This window comes from Rhinolophus sinicus, linkage group LG17 (assembly GCF_036562045.2).
Source record: "Rhinolophus sinicus isolate RSC01 linkage group LG17, ASM3656204v1, whole genome shotgun sequence".
In the NCBI taxonomy this organism is placed as follows: domain Eukaryota; kingdom Metazoa; phylum Chordata; class Mammalia; order Chiroptera; family Rhinolophidae; genus Rhinolophus; species Rhinolophus sinicus.
The window spans coordinates 17,267,610-17,285,279 of NC_133766.1; the positions used below are offsets into that span (position 1 = coordinate 17,267,610).

Genomic DNA, 17,670 nt, shown 5'->3' on the forward strand with positions numbered 1-17,670 from the left:
ACATGTCCACATCTGGGAGTCAACCCAGTACTATTACTTTTCCACACAAGCCTCACACAATACCTTCCCTAGCAAGCAATCTATCAATAATGTTACTTTTCACTTACACCAATATTTGCAAAGTACAAAATACAAGAGCAAACAATTCTTTATTTCAAACCTAGATTTACTATTTACTATTATTATCATAGTATTAAAATCCCAGTATTTAAAATGTTGAACCAGATTTAGGAAGAAATATATTAAAACAACAAACAAAACAGAACAAAACCAATGTGCTGGTAGATAGCATCAAACATCACTGAAAGAAGCATGATCAATAACTGGGCAAGTGGGGGCTGGGGCATAAAGGGAGGAGAGCCAGAGACAACCCACAGGTAATTTCTTCATCAAAATAGTGATTCTATCTACATGACCACATTTATCATGCACAGGATACAGTGTTTGGTACCACAAAGGGCTGTGAAAACACAGATGAGTTCTGCTTTCACAAAAACGTTACCGTCTTATTCTGGAGTGAGAACACATCACTACATGACAACTGAACACTGACTCAAAACAACAAATCAACAAAGACAAGTATTATTCAAACTGGTCAGCAGGAAGGCCAAAGACAAAACAGGGATATGGAATCTAAGGGGCCCGAGGTCCTTGTAGCCCTTCCTTAGATGAAGAGCTGTCGTCTAGATTAAGACGACAGCAGTGAAAACGCTCTGGAGAAAAACATTTCTTGATGCTAAATAAATATAAGGCATGACCAACACCACAGTTAAGTTCAAGAATAGTTCATTTGTTTAATACTTAATATTCAACATATACAGTAACAATACTAGTTCTGAATCTTCAAGAAGCAGAACAATGCTTTGGGCGTATAGCAAATACCAGTTCTACCCTCCCAGGTGGTTGGCATCATGTTACCCTGAATGACAGGATTAAAACTAGGCAAACCTCTATCCTGTTCTCTTACTTGACAGCTCAGTACAGCTCCAAAAACTACAGAAAAAAAAAAGGAAAACCACCTAGTATTAAATGATAACAGATAAAAGGTGTTTTAATCAGGATAACTACAGCAAAATCCCACAGAATCATCTCATACTAAAACTCCAGAATTTTGCACAGCACTATCCCTTTTTAGGAAAGCAGCTGATTAGCCACAGGGGGCAGCAAAGTTAAGAGAGTGAAAAGTAAATAGCAGGAGGTAAAGTGAGGGCAGGAAATGTTAATAGGCTGGGTAATGAGCCATGAGTATCAGAGAGAAAGGACAAAGTCTCAATTAATGAATTAAGTCAACAGAAAGATAATGCTAAACTAGTGAGTGAGTCTCAATCCTGCCTGCACAGCAGAATCACCTCCGGAGCTTTTAAAAATACAAATGCCTGGATCCTACCTCAGACCAATTAATTTGGGATCTCTTGAGGGTGGGACCCAGGCATTGATATTTTTTAAAGCTCTCCAAGTGTACAGCCAGGGCTGAGAACCAGAGTGCTAAACACATACAAATAAAAGTCAGCTAGTCTCTATCCCCAGCTTTTTACAATTTATAAAGTTAAATTTAGAAAATAAAGCACAAAAATCTATTTCCCAGATATAATACTTGTGTTGGTAAACCTGTGTTTGTCATCCAAAGAGGGACAATAACTCATTAAGGACTAATTCATCTTTGTGATTTTACCAAGGGAAAATGGTATTCCTGTAAGTAAAAATGATTAAACTGAAGTTCAAAGGGGTTAAATAACTAGCCCAAAGGTCAACAATGATGCAGGAAGACAATTCAAATCCACTATTTAAGGGTGGTGTTCTAGCTCAATGATCACACTATTTTACTAAATATATTTTACTGGACTATCACTTTATTCAATTGTACACTTCCTAAAATAATCCAAAATTCAATTAAGAATCAGAGGAGGTAATAAAATTGGGAGGAAAAGAAATTTGACCCTAAATAGGAATTCTGAAGATGCTAAATTAGACAAACAGAAACGTTTTTCCTTCTTGTGAAGCAATGGGCACTATATTTATCAATGGCTCTGAGAAGTATATCCTGAAAAAGTTTTAAGAAATTAAAAAATAAGACTTCCAGAAGAAATGAAATTACTTCCAGAAAATAGTCCTAAAATGACTAAAATGTTGTAAACAAACATTTTTCTTAACATATTCAGATGAATTTCAACTCTCAAATACGAAAAGGGATTTTGGATTGAGATGGAATGATACTAACTTTGAGAAGATCTATAAACCTTAAAAGTTGAGTGAGTAGTGTTTTCCACCGACAAAAAAGTTAAACTAGTTATGAAACTTCAGATCATGTCAATGTTCTTGTTCCAGTTACCCTAAAAGACCACACACCTCAAGAGAAAAAAAATGTTTTTCCCCTAATGGTAAGCAACGCACTTCAAATCAGCACCACTGTTACTGACCTCCATATTTCCAGGGGGACCCAGTTTCTAAAAATATACCAACAAAGAATCTGAGTGATACTTGGGAAGTTCTTCACCTCATCTGAAGCAGACTTCAATCTCAAAACCAGTTTCATTGTTCTTTGTTGTTTACTGCCTGTCTCTTATGAGAAATGCACAACTATACCATTCTACTGGTTAAGTCAATTTCTTTGCTTGGTAAAAACTTCTAACTATAGCGTTCCATGTTTTAAAGAGTATGACTCCACCCTGTTTCCACTTCCACTGAAAAATGTTACAGCTTCACTTCAGGTAAATCATATTTGAACACTGATTTTAAATGAAATCATTCTTTAAGTACCCTAGGAAAGTTTACTATTTATGTGAATCCTTCATTTTAAAAAAATATTTTAATCTGGATTTTCAAATATCAAAGAGAATCGAAGCTAATATTCTTTGACTGCCTATTTTTAGGCACTTTAATTACATTATTTCACTTAATCCCCACAATCCTGGAGAGATAGAAGGTTTTATCCCCATTTGACAGATAAGGAAAACAACTCAAAAAGATTAAAAACTGCCCTAACCCCAATGACCTAACTCTATCATACTGCTTCAAATTTTCATTAAGTAACTTAACAACAAAAATACTGAAATCATTTGAGCTGGGTACCAGTATCAGCTGCAACACCATTCAGACAAATAATCACAGGCCTGAATCTAAACTGTTTAAGCCTCAACTTTCTCATCTATAAAATGGGAGTAATACGGCCTTGCACAAAGTTGCTGGGATGACCCAATGAAACATGTTTGTAAAAATACACTGAGCTGTGGATTGTCCCACAACAGTAGGTGTGAAACTTTAGTAGGTGTGAAAAAGGGATATCAAGGATTAGGAGTTACACACCTCTGGACTGTGTTTCACTTGTTATGAGCAATACTAATTTTATAATTAAGAATGAAGTGTAAAATAATCTGTAAATGCTACATATTATATAAATGTAAGGCATCTACTACTTTACCAAACCAATCCTTCAAAGACTTAAAATAGGTTAAACAGACCGAAAAACTACCTATTGTAAATAACAGACTTTTTAAGTTAAAAGATTCCTAACTGTTAGAAGAAAAGTTTAAGGTAGAAAAATTAAGTCCTATGCTAACATAAGTTTAAATACAGAAAAAGAATTATTGATAAGATGCTCCTATTTTGTTTTCTAGTACCTTGTTTTCAGAGGCGCTTACAGAATTTAACGTAACAAAAAAGTTAAAAAGTGTTTTAAAAAAATGTCAGCTATACAATATAACACAGTTTAATTTTCAGGACACACATAGTAACAGTTTCTCATTTAAAAACATCCTTTTAACAAAACTTCTTATTAAATACCTTCTATAACAGAGAATTTACTCTGAACGTTTTCACCATTAAAATCCTGCAACCCACTTACTAAACGATTTTGCACAAAATAAACTTATAGATGAAAAAGTTGCATTATTTTGTTAATTCTTACCCACAGTATGCTTTGAGGAAAACAGTGGGCAAGTTTCCAATTTAGATCCATGTGGACAAAGTGTAACATAAGCAGGTTGGTATAAACACTTGAAAGATCTTGGATGCCCACAGAAATCTGAATCACTCCACAGTAGGATTGTATTTCAGAGCAGGAAGAAAAATTCTCTTTCATACACATCCACTCTTTTTTGTTAAGGCCACAAATGGAAAAAACTACTACTGACAGAAAAAGCACACAACGCTGTGGTATCAAGTACACTGCCAAAGTACCAAGCGAAGCAATTGAATTTTTGGAAAAAAATCACTTTTCAAGCATTTTGGAATCTGAAGTAAAAGTCATTTTTCCTATTAGTGGGTAATCCAAGTAAGGGTCTTATTTTCCTCAATTAAGTTTGCATAAATTTATCTTGAATATATAACTTTCCTTATAAAGAAAATTACATTTTCATGCAAAATATATATAATTAATCTAAATTTCCATTTTTTCCCCTCTACTAGTGACCAAAATACTATAAATAAAACATAGTAGTGACCAAAATGCTGTTATATAAATAAAACATTCAATGGCACCTTCAACTTGCTGCACTGTATACCATATAACTTAGATGATTACTGACACTGCATATTTTTGCCAGGCTTTTAAAAACAAATGTATTAAAGCTGCATCTCTTGGCTTGAACCAACCATGTTTAATATTCAATTATTTGTATTAAATAAAAGTAAATATTATACTAATGACAATACTAAGGAATCACAATACCTCACTAAAAAGCAAATTAAATAAACATGAAACGCTAGCACCAAACCTTCAAACTTTAAAAATAATTCAACAATTTAATGAAAAAAAACAAAAAACTGTGATGTTGTAATTAAAAGTTAAAATCCATATAGCAAGTCAATGTTCTAATAGGTAAGATGATATTCTTTTATGGCTATGACATCACTGAAGAATTAAAATCTTGGCAATGCCTACCATTGTGGTTTACCATTGACTACAATATGTAAGTTTTAACAATTTTTGTATGCTAAAAAGCAAATGATAAATGCAGTAACACTGGCTACACACAGCTTAACTAAAACCGTCTTTAAAAAGCCAGTTTCATTCTGGCCTGGGATGTTCTTGATTTAGAAGCACCCCAAGAGGCAGGGCCATGTAGGGTCTGAATGGGGTTCCAGAGCTATTGTAGGTCAACTGTGATTTGATCTGGGGTGTTCTTTAAACTCCTAGCCAAACTAAGGCTGAATTCATAGGCCCAAAGACAAATCAGAATGAAACTGGTTTTGAAGAGCATGAAATGGATTGAAAATCTGCTGAACATTCATCTATTTTAATATAAACTAATTTCCTGGCCTTGCAAAACAGACGATCTAAATTTCTTATTAGATTTCTTTCGTCAAAAAAAAAAATTGTTTTAAATGTCTAGGAGCATTATCATCTTGTTCCATGATGACTTCGATCTCACAAAAAACGAAGACATTAAAATAAAACTAAAAGTAGTCATTCACAAAGAATAAACCAGACCACCAGGAAACAATTTTTTTAAATCCTCTAAACTTAGTGGGAAAAGTGAGTGAGCCAAAAGGAGGGCCAAGTTCTCCTTGCCAGGCATTAGGCACGGATACCCATTGGAATTACTGTACAAACCTACAAAGCCCCTGGAATCACTGCTTGGCAAACTAAGTTCCCATTCCACTGCAAACCAACACGATCTACTCCTTTATACGTCGCCAAATTTACCGTGTATATCTTCTCGGACAATAAAGTATTTTAAGTCTTTCCAGTCTTCCGGGCCAAAGGATAGCATTTAAACCTAACGACCCAGTTAATAAGACACTACACCGATCAGGTTTTTAGGTTTTTTTCTTTATAAAGAAATCTAAAGGCCAGGTAACTCCTAAGCGTTGTTTGCATTAGGATTCCTGGTCTGTGTGACTCTTTGAAACAATCAATGGGAGGGAGCTGAGACGGTGAGTGCAGGCGCTCACTATGGAAAAAGTAAAGGACTAGTGAAGAGTGTCCGAAAGGAGGAGGTGCGTCTCCGGATAGTGAAGGTCGGAAGGAAACACAGGTTGTTAAATAAAGCAAGATGGGAAAGACTAGCCTGAGAGAAGAGGGAAGGACTGTAGCTCGCGGGACGCACGCGAGTTCCAATCGCGAGGGCAGGTGAGTGAGCGCGCAGGTGGGGAGAGTCGTTGGCCTCCACGCAGATGGGAAGAGTTAAGGGGAATCAGGAAGAAGTAACAAAAGTAGCAAGACTCTTAACCGCAAACCTGTTGGAATCTAAGGGGGATGGGGCGCCCAGGCGTCGTGGGGAACACGACGCGCACTACCAGCCCCAGCTGGGCAGAAGGAGCCCCACCAGGAAACGGCTGTGCGGGCGCGGGCCGAGCCCCTGAGCTCCCCGCCCCGGCTGCGCCCTCGGAGGTTACCTTTGAGCTGGGGCAAGGGGTGCAGCTCCGCCTGGCTGCCCTGGCTGCGGAACTGCGACGAGCCCTGGGAGCGCTTCTGCCTCAGCGCCTTGCGCACCGATTTCCGGGTGAAGCCGTCCACTTTCTCCGAGGCCGAGATGGCGGCGCTGGTAGTCCCCGCCGGCGGCGACGACGACGACATCTCCGCAGCCCTGGCGCTTGGCAGCTCCGGCTGCTGCTTGCACGGAACGGGCGGCGGCAGGAGGAGGATGCGGGGGAGAGGCGCGGAGCGCTCGCGCCCCTCCGCCCCGTCCCCCCGGCCACACCACCCTTCTGCTCCCGGGCGCCGCCGAGCTTCTCCTCGCTGCCCGCCAACGCCTCACGGTCGCATCTCAGTACCGGAGGTTCCTGGTCCCCGCTGCGCGGCGGGCTCCCGGAGGCAAGGGCGGGGGCGGAGGGGGGTGAAGAAGTTGTTGACTCCGGGCGCCAAGGGCGGTGGAAGGGAGCCTGAAGTTTAGACAACTGAGGCGAGGGCGCCGGGGCGCGGACGTCGAGCGCGCCTCTCGTTCCTTCAGCCCAGGTTGCCAGCCAGCCGGCCGGCCAGCACCTCAGTGGCCGCTACCAGCGCAGCCCGCCCTGCATGGAGCCTCCTCCAGAGGCGCTGCCATCGCGGGTCCCCTCCGAGCCGCTGCCACCGCCACGGTGCCCGCTCTTCCCTGTCAGCGCCAGCCCCTCATTTCCCAGGGCGGTGACCCGCCGCCCCGGCTCTGGGCACGCACACACACACGCGCGCTCCTCACAGTGCGGAGCCGTCCTGGCCCCCTCCCCCACGCGCCCTTCCGCCGCCCACGGAGAACCCCCAGCGAGCGTCCGCTACAACTTGAGAAGGTGGTGGAGACGCGCAAGGGGTGGGGGGAGTGTGTGTGCGTGCGCGCGCGCCGGGGCGTGCGACCCGGGGGAGGAGCCTTGGGTGGGGGTGGGGAGGGAGGAGATTGACAACTTCCGCGAGGTCCCGCCAGCCTCTAGGGTGCTCGGGAGGGAGTAGGAGGTGGGCAGGCATCCCAGCTCCCTCAGCCAATCACAGGGCTAAGCGGCGGGAACGCGGTGGGGCGTGGCCTCCTGGAAGAGGTCTCAAACTGGGAGGTTAGGGAGAGGAATGGGGCGTGGTTATGGACGGACTTAGGTCACAGCCAATCGCAAGTGAAAATGGCGAGCCCCGTGCCGCTTGCGTCACAACAGCGCAATGAATTTTCTTGGTAGGGGAAGTGCCCCTCTACCAGTGAGCACTTTGTCACGCCTGCGCGACAGCTTCAGGCAATAATTGCTCTTATGACAGCCTATGAGAAGACCAGAAAACTAGAGGGGTTAGTTTAGAAAGCAAGATAGAATGCCCTTCCCTCTCCTCTCTGCTGGCCAATGAGGAACTGAAGCGACTGGCGGAGAGCTTGCGGCCTGGGGCGGGAGAGAGTGCCAGGTGTTACGTCACTGAAAAGGGGCGAGCAAGTGTAGGGTGGGGAACGCACAGGCGGCAATGTGATTGACGAACGAAAGAGCCTCGGGGAAGGCGAGGAAGTAGCTCGTTCAGTCGGAGCGAGGTGCTGGGCTCCTGCGCAGGCCTAGGAGCCTCGCTGCCCCTGATCCTGATTGTAGTTCTGGAGAGGCTCAGGCACCGCAATTCCCGAGAACTCTTCTCGCGCCAGGTTTGGGCAATTCTAACATCTTCTACTTCAAAGATTTCTCCAAATCTACACCCTCCAAGAAGAGGTTTCTCATTTCACTTTAGTGTCCCATTAATTTTTATCCCTTCTTCAGCCAAAGGCCTTCAACTACTTCAACAGAACGAGTACAAATTTGTTCATCAGTGATCTGGAGATTGGGGGGGTTGCCATTTACTCTTATTGGGATCTCTTGGAGATTCCGTCTATGTTTTAAACTTATTAAGGACAAAGACTGGACATCTAGTCTTTTGTGCGGTGTTTTCCGTAGAAGGATGCTTAGTAAAAATATTTGAGCTGATGCGTTATATGAGAAGTAACACAAAAGGGAACCAAATCTTCTCTCTATCCTATTATAAGGCCCACACGACCCAAAGTACAGAAAGTACTAAACAAAATTCAGAAATTGATTTGTCATTTACATAAAAATGGTTAAACACTTGGAGAGTAGGATATAAAAATTCTTAAGCTTAATTTAAGCCTAGAAAAATAAAATAAATAAGTGAGCTGAACAGTTTTGTCTCCCTTTATTTTGGCAGTTTTGCACTGATAGACGCAAATCTCCATTCCTCTCTGGAGAGCTCCAAACTTTTTCCTTTCGGCATCATTCAAATAGCTGCCATATATTTAAGCAAAACTACCTGATGCATATGTCAGAAAATTCCAACTTTGGGTAGGAAGTTGGATTCTAGATCTCGAAGCAAACTTAGTCCCTTAAAATAGTTCCTGCCTCAGATTCACTGAGTGATGAAATTGTGCACACTCCTCCCAGTCAAGGAGGTTGGAAACTCAGCAGCATCTCTGACACCTTTCTCTTTCTCATTCTGTCAAGTTCCGGACCATGTTGAATTTACCTTCACAAATGTGCAGACCAGGACTTCCTCATAATTTGCACAACCGACCACGAAACATAGTTTGTTCAGGGCTTGCAACCTCAGGGCCAGATCAGTCTTTCAAAGTGCCACTTTTCGTCTTTCCAAAGAAGACAGAGATGGCCAACAGGCACATTAAAAGATGGTCAACATCACTGGTTATTAGGGAAATGGAAATCAAAACCACAATGAGATATCACCTCATACCGGTTAGAATGGCTATCATAAAAAAGATAAGAAACAAGTGCTAGAGAGGATGCAAAGAAAAGGGAACCCTTGTGCACTGCTGGTGGGAATGTAAATTAGTACAGTCACTATGGAAAACAGTATATTATTCCTCAAAAAATTTAAGAATGGAACTACCATGTGATACAGCTATTCCACTTCGGGTTATTCATCTGAAGAATATGAAAACACTAATTTGAAAAAATACATGCACATCTACATTCATTGCAGCTTTACAATAGCCAAGATACGGAGACAACCTATGTCCATGTCCATTGAGGGTTGAATGGATACAGAAGATACACACACTCCAAATGGGACACTACTCAGCTATAAAAAGGTGAAATCCTACCATTTGTGACAACACAGATAGACCTTGAGGGTATTATGCCAAGTGAAATAAGTCAGGCAGAAAAAGACAAATATGGATGATTTCACTCATGTGTGGAATATAAAAACAAAACAAACCAAAAAATAAAAAGACAAACTCAGAGGCAGAAAACAGATTGGTGGTTACCAGAGGGTAAGCAGGGTTAAAGGAAGATGGTAAAGGGGAATGGATGGAAACTAGACTTTACGGGTATCATTGAATCACTTTTCCTTAGCTGTGAGGTCTTTTGCCCCATCTCAGTGAGTTGTAATCATAAATGCCTGATAACCCCTGGCATATCCAATCCTCTTGTCCTTGCAGAGTGGGTCTAAAAAGCCTGATGTTGGCAAACTCTCCACACTTAATTCAACCCTGCAAGCATTTTTTTCAAGTGCCTTCTCTGTGCCAGGCAATATGCCAGACACTAGGAATGAAAATGTAAATAAAGCATGGACTTTAAAATTTAGTGAGGAAGGACAATATAAACAAAGGATCAAAGACTGTATCATAAGTGTGCCTTATGGTGTGTGCAAACAGTGGAAAGAAGATCAAATTTGGTTTGAATGAAAGAGGCAGAAAAAATTTAACAGAAAAAGTAATGCTTGAAGTGAGTCTTGAAACAAAACAAAGTTTTCATATGGATAAAACCAGAAGAAAAAAAATACTTCTCATTCAAGAAATTAGTTTACCCACATTTCTTCATCCCTGAAAAATATTTCCATATCTCAGTCAATTAATTTATTTCACACAATATGTTACCAAAAGTTTTTTCCATTGCAATAGAAGAATATATTACACTATACCTTGTGTCAGAATTTGACCTGGAGGTGGATGGACAAAGGAAAAATGGACATTAAATTCAATATATGACTCCCTTCTGGGTATATTCTGAGGAGCAGTGATTGCAAAACTACCATATGGGTCCTTAATGTTCCTTTCATATGCAGATTTTATATAAATCTACAAGTGATGTTTCTCTTTCATCCTCCTGGAGGAAGCATCTAATAGGTTTTGAGGCAGTCCCTGTCTTAAAATACAAAGCTGCTGCATGACAGCAATGTGTTCTCTCTCTCTCTCTCTCTCTCTCTCTCTCTCTCTCTCTCTCTCTCTCTCTCGTGATCACATTTATTGGAGGGTTGGAGAAAAATAAAAATGACATTTAGCTTAAGAATTTGTAAGTCATCTGCAAATCAACTCATTTTGGAGTGGAGGAATCGTTGGTCATTTGTTAGTATCAAAATTTACGCAGGTTTTTTTCAATGTCTTGTACATTTAAAGAGGCAATCATACAAAGTCTCCTATTTTCCATACAGGATAAATTCTTTGTTTCAGCCAACTCTCAATGGAGGGGCAACTAGTACAACATCATCTCCCTGGACAAAGAGCATAGAAATATTCCGTTTTGTTGATTTATATCTCTCTTCATATGTTTCTTCATCAATTTATAGAGTAGTCACAGTTTTTCCCACATCTCCCAGTATCATATTTAATTGCTGATCATAAGCATATAATCTACCTGGAAGCTCTCTGTCATTTCTCATTTTCACATAAATTCGCTCATCCAGGCTGAGGCTGATGAGATCCAGGGGCTCTTGTATGGTGTCGGTAGTTTGTTGCTGGTCCATATTGTCCGCCACATTTCAATGTGTTCTCTCTCATTGGCTTGCTATTTCAGCTCAAGCTTGTAGAAAATAATTAATTTGAGAATCCAATAAATCATCCTTATGTCTTCAGTGTCCAGTGTGGTCTCTATGGCTTGAAAAAGCAGTATTAGTGGTACTATAGGACTTTGAGGAATTATTGAGCTGGAAATTTTCCAGTGTTTTCAGATCCTAGCCTTTACCTTCAATACCAAAGAATATAGCTTTTTAAAAAATGTTTGTGTCTGTGGGTGTATATAAGTATAATCACCACCATAAGTTAACTCCTACTATGTATTAGGCGCCATTTATATAAAGAATCTGGCAGAAAGAGATCAAATGAAATCTTCTCTTAAAGTGTCTCTCAAGTGACACTCCTTTCGATTCCCCTGGGAGCTTGATTCTGGTAACTCTTGTCATGTTCTGGAGCTATTTATTTATTTATTTATTTATTTATTTGTATTCTAGCCTCCCTGGGGTCCTCTAGTCTTCTCTTGCAAAAGTTAGTGGATATTCAAACTCTATTTATTCATTCCATACAAAGGCATTCACAAAAAATGAAATTGAATAGATTGTACTGTCAAGACCATACCATTTGCTTAGCACTTTACAAATTTTGTGTATGGTGGAACTACGAAGTCCTGACACCTAGAAGGAAAATGTGATTATCACAGGATTTAATGGTGCTTGATGTTTCTTATTTATTCATTCAAAAAATATTCATTATCCTCCTACAATGTGCCTGGTCTATTCTAGTTGCTTGGAAAAGAGACGTGAATGAGACAAAGTGTGCCTGCACGGAGATCACCGTTAGTGGGGAAAGCTTACAACAATTAAAGTTCAACTATGCAAACAAAAGAGGGAACATGCAACAGAGAAAACCCTGTTGCACACACACATATCCACAGATGTTTAGGTAAACACTAAGGTGACCAACTTGTCCTGGTTTGCTAGGAACTTTCTCAGTTCTAGCCCTGAAAGTCTCCTGTCCCTATAGCTCCCTACATCCTGGGTACAGAACAAGTGATCACCCTACGAATCAAAGAAGCAACAGCATCTATTTATTTGGCCTATTATTAGCAAGGCTGATGGCTAAATGTTATGGCCTCAACCCTAAGGAACATGCGCTCTAGGGGAAGAGATGAGGCACGCGCCCAGGAAATGATAACTTCTCATTAAGGATAATATTTGGTGAGAGCTAAGAAAATAAAGTCTGAGGAGCTCACAGGTGGTGTTTGTGCTGAGGTGGAGGACACGAGATTTACGCGGCACCTGGAGGATGGGGCATAATTACATAAGTACAGAAAAGGAGAAGAGGTGAGGGAGAGCACCAGTCCACTGTTTACTGCACGTCTCTCACACTCAGTGTCCAGCTGGTTATGTCCGCCACCTCCTCCCCCTGCCTCTGCCTCAGGGCTTGATATCACCATCCACCTGTTAGCGAAGGGAGGAATGGGGTGAAGGTGTACAGCGGGTGTGAAGGGAGAATACAGGCATGCACAGGGAGGTTCGAAGATGTGTTGACTAGAGAAGCTGCTTTCTGGAGGAGTGGTGGGGGAGAAAGCTGGAAAAGGTACATTCATGCACTCATTCAACATAAGTTCAGTGCTTATGATCGGCTATTTTCTGGCTGGGTTCTGGGGGTAGAAAGGACACAAAACACAAGTTTTTCCCTCAGAGAGCCTGGAAAGTGAAGAAAACAAACACCGCACAAACCACCATGGAGAGTGTAATAAATACTGACAGAGGTAAGCACAGAGGAGGGGTACAGCATCTATGGGGTGGGGAACAAGAAATGCTTTCAAGAAGAGGCTCCAGATTTGATAACTGAAGAGCTATAAGGAGTTAGTCAGGAAAAGAAATGAAGGGAAACTCATTACAAGAAGTGGGAATAGACTATGTAAGGTACAGGGAGCCCCGAGAAAAGGAGATAGGTACATCAGGAAGCTGAAGAGAGTGTGGCCTGAGCCTTCTGCAGTGGGCACATGAGGGCAGGGCAGATCACAAAGGGCTTTGTATGCAGTTATTGCACTTTATTCTCAAGTCCATGAGGAGACACTGAAGGGTTTTAAATAAGAGAGTGTCATGATCAAATTTGCGTTCTAGAAAAATTGCATTGTTGGCAGCGTGGAGGATGAGCTAATTACAGAGGCCAAGGCCAGAGACAGGAAAACCAGTGGGCCAGAAGAGAAATAATGAGAGCCTGAAGCGGCTTCTGAGGTGGAATGGAGAGGTGAGACTTGGGAGATAATTATAAATAAAGAAAAGGACATGGTGATTTATTGGGGGGGCTGGGGTGTGGCAGGTAAGGGACAGGGAGGAGGAAAGGATGACTCACAGGAATCTGGGTTAAGTGACTGGTGGACAGCAATGCCATTTAGTGAGACAGAGAGGAGGAATGTCATAGACATAATAAGCTGGACACAGAATTTGAGAGATGTGCAATAAGCAGTTGGATAGTGCAGTCTGGAAGGAAAGAAATCGGGCTGAAGATAGAGAGTTAAGAGTCATCGGTATACAGGTAGTAGATGGAGCCCCAAGAACACGCTTGTTATCCTGAGCAGAGTAGAATAAGAAGAGGGTGAGAGAAATCCCTGGGGTACCTGTATTTGAGAAAGCTGCAGAGAAAGAAGATGGTGTCAGATTATGGCATGTCAACAAATTTGGACTTTGTCCCGAGGTCAATGAGGAAAATGAAGAATGTTTGAATGGAAGATGGCATCTTGAAAGCAGTGCTTTAAGAACAGTGGGTGGGGGAAGTGGAAGCCAAAGAGATTGCTTGGAGGTGAGAACAGGTGTCCCGGTGATAAGGACCGGACTGAGTGCTGCTAAGCAGTGTGTCATTATCATCTGGGGGGCTTTTCAAAGCTCTACTGAGTTTTGAAAAATTCTCAAGTGACAATCCTATACCCTCCCCTGCCCTCACTCCCCCCATTCTTTGATGACCACTGGCTTAAACTAAAAATGGTCTTGGGAATAGATGTGAGAAATATTACAAAAGAAACACTAGAGAGATTTGATTAAAGGAAGGTGGCAAGTCACAGGGAAGAATTACAAGTCAGGGCAAGGGTCTGATCTGGGTGACCAAACGAGCAGGGGGGCGGGGGAGGCTTTAATAAAAAGTCCAAAAGCTGAGTCAGTTTTCTCTTGTGGGAGGGGGAAGAAAGGTGTGTCAGGGGAAGGAAAGAAAAGGGAAGCAAAGATAAATTTGAGATTAGACAAGTTTTTTTATACAGTTTAATACAGTTTTTTAATATCATTGAGGCTGTAGAGCTGGAGCTTTATTTTTAAAAAGAAGCGATGACATACTGTATATGAATTTGGCGAAAGATGGAGATTAGACTGGGCTGACCGTCTGGAGTAGGCCAGAGCAAAGAAGGAAATTACACAAACACAAGCCTCTTTTTCTTCTTTAAGGAAAAAAAATGCATGACAGAAATGAATGGGCAAAAGGTGTGTAACCTGTTATGTGCCTCAGTAGTCTCCAGTGCCAAACAGTCGGTGGGAGTGCACAGGAGAGGACCAGGGCCCAGGCGGCCTCCTGTATCCGCTGTGGCAGTGGGCCAAGGATCAGGAGCAAGGCAGCCTTCACTCTTCCCAAATAGGGCTTAGTGAGCTCTGTGGACACACACACCACACACGAACACTCACTCACTCACTCACCCATGTCCTTAATCCTAACCACCTTCCACACAAAACTATGACCAACTCTCTTCATGGTGCTTTTATAGGTAAAACAAAAATCTATCTACCAACTGAGTATCTCCTCCCAGTTTCAGGCCAGGCCTATGTAAGGCTTCCAGATTTCCCAGCATTTTGATCAGCTAAGGCCTTTTCTAGCTCTCAGTAGCTAAGCTCCACTGCCTGACACTAAACTAAAGTGATCATATTTCCCAGCCTACTTAGGGTCAAGGATCTGGGATAGGACTGGAGAATGACCATAAAACCTTGTGTGAGATGCAATTCCAGTCCTTGCACATGTTGGACTCTGTATTTCAAAATGAATTATTTGAGTATTAGTATTTGTAAGAGAAAGTACTAACTCGATTCATTGATTGCAAACGGATTCCTTCTGTGTGCTAGGACGTGCTAGGGAAACAAAGGTGAGCAGGACACAGCTTTTGCTTTCTTGGAGTTTACAGTTTCACGGGAGAAGCAGAGTCAAGCACACAGAGAAGCACGGCAGAAGTCAAGGTAAGAGATGTACAAACAAAATGCCATTACAATTAAAGGAGGAAAAATAATGTTCTGATGGGGAAATGAAGAAGAGGTGTCAGGAATGAGCTGGACATTTAAAATTAACCTTGAAGAATGCATAAAATTTCAATGGGTAGATGTGCAGACATAGCAACTCAGAAAAGCTATAACTCTGAATGAATGAATGAATGAATGAATGGAGCTTAAAAACATGTAAAATGCTATTTATTATTTAGGGATCTAGAGAGAGTATATATGTAGTTATGTATACATGAGTACACAACATACATGCATACAAAACTTCATACATACATATTCCTAAACAATAAACAGCATAAATACAATGATATAGATAGCTTGTATATCTATATTTCATGGGTATTAAAAACACCAAATTCAGAGATCTTGTTACTTCCTAGAAAGAGTAGAAAGGGGACTATAATTAAGAGGGACACACCGAGGTCTTTACCTTTATCTGCAATACTTTATGTACACGTGTTAGCTAAATGTTGGTTTGGTGGGCGTTTATTATATTATTCTCTACACAATTTGCATGTAGTACATAATATACTTATATACACATGTATGTTAAGTTTTGGAGTGAAGCATGTAGGGTCTCTGTGTTTTACAAATGGTGAAGCTGAGCTGAAGGTACTTACAAAGGGCACTTACAAAGGGGAAACCCAGATATGGAGAGAATCTTCTGCAACTTGCATTTGATCCAGCCAGCAGACAAACTGCCCACACTCATGCACCAGAGTAGGGAGGCCCAAAAAAGAGCTGGATAATGGTAGAGAAAGCTCCCCAAACACCACCCTGGAGGATGCCCACCCACAGGAAAAGTGACACTGAAGTAACACCAGCAGAGAAAAATCTAGAGGAACAGATGGGTTCCTCAAACAAAAACAAAGAAATTGCAATCCTTTACATTCCTAGGGAGAAAGGAAGTAATACAGCCTGTCAGTGAGAGCAGGGAAGAAAGAAAGAGCAGACAGTTTGATTTATCCAGAAAAAATATCTTTTTTGACTTTAGCAAGAACTATTTTAGCAATGCAAGAAGCAATTGTGATGAAGAAACTTCTACTTCCAGATATGAAAATGAACTGGAACTGGACTTGCCCTCTCACCGGCAAACAAGAAAATTGGGCAAAATGTATGAAACATTTGTTTTCATTGTACAACATGCAGGGCAGGATTGTGGCCCCTGGGAGAAGAGAAAGAAATGAAGTGATCCCTCCAATATTCCTGGCTTTCTGCCTAGAGGCACCAGCCAGACCACAAGAGGACCCAAGTAGATACGACAATCTTGCTGAAATGAGGACCAAAAGATCAGAGTTTGTGGAGGCTGAGGTAGCTGGAATTTTTGAGGCTGAGTACTAGGGAAGAGATAGGCATGTAGAGAAAGAGCTCCAGAAATCTTGAGTCCCTTGAGTCTTCGGCTGAATACTAAGCTGCGTAGGATGCAACTGCATGAGATTCAGCAAAGAGAACTCCTAGGTTGCTATACAAGGGCCTGAGCTGGGACACATTCAAGTTCAACCGGGTAGAATGGAAAGAGCTTGTTGAACCCTTGTCACATTCAGAAGAGACCCCAGAGGAATTGTGCCTCTGTCGTAGGGCTAAACTAGCCCTGAAATTAGAATTACATGTCTAACAAACATTTTAAAAACAATTTTTAGCAGGATCTGGGCATATAACCTTGGTAGCCATAAAATGACTTGGATTCTTGCACAAAAAAGAAAATCATTTTAAGTTGGAGAGATAATAAAATAAATTATTATTTCAGTTATAAAAATTTTGTTGGAAAAGTAAATGAAAAAAAACTACAAAAGATATTTTACAAAAAATAAGTTATTCAATTAAGCCACTAAATAATTGTCCACTGAATAAAAAAATCTTTCTATGTCAAAGTTCAATGGATTCAACTTTTGAAAAATTGCAAGGGCTTTCTTCACCTTTAGAGGAATCATGCCCAATTAATACTTGGATGGCATTTTGTCTCAAAAGACTCAAACTTACGAAAAAATGTCTTATTTCACAGCCTAAAAACTGAACTCATTGGTGTAGACATTGCTGAGTCTTTTCCATCTGTCAAAGGAAAACTTCAGCTAGATATGAAAACACAGTTTCCATCACAATGAAGTGTTCTCCAACCTCAACTTCTCTATGTTCAGTCAAAAGTCTGGATTTATTGAGATGTTAAAGCAAGAAACTGATCTTTCTTCTATTGCTTCATTCCTCTTGTGTCATACATGTTGGCGATATTTGTGTTCACTTTTCTGAACAGTGTCATGGACATAGTTGTTAAAATTGTTCCATATATGTGCAAATGCTAT

General features: G+C 41.2%; 1 protein-coding gene and 1 pseudogene across 1 annotated transcript in view; both read right to left on the bottom strand.

Moving 5' to 3' along the window:
- Positions 1–7,243, bottom strand: part of PPP2R5A (protein phosphatase 2 regulatory subunit B'alpha) — a 57,330-nt gene extending 50,087 nt beyond the window's left edge. Inside the window, exon 1 of the mRNA XM_019738049.2 lies at positions 6,337–7,243. Within this exon, the coding sequence (XP_019593608.1) occupies positions 6,337–6,517 (181 nt within the window). The 5' untranslated portion in view covers positions 6,518–7,243. The remainder of the gene's footprint in view (positions 1–6,336) is intronic.
- A 1,928-nt stretch (positions 7,244–9,171) lies between these two features.
- On the bottom strand, positions 9,172–11,137 carry LOC109450566 (U6 snRNA-associated Sm-like protein LSm3; annotated as a pseudogene).
- Between the last annotated feature and the right edge of the window lie 6,533 nt (positions 11,138–17,670).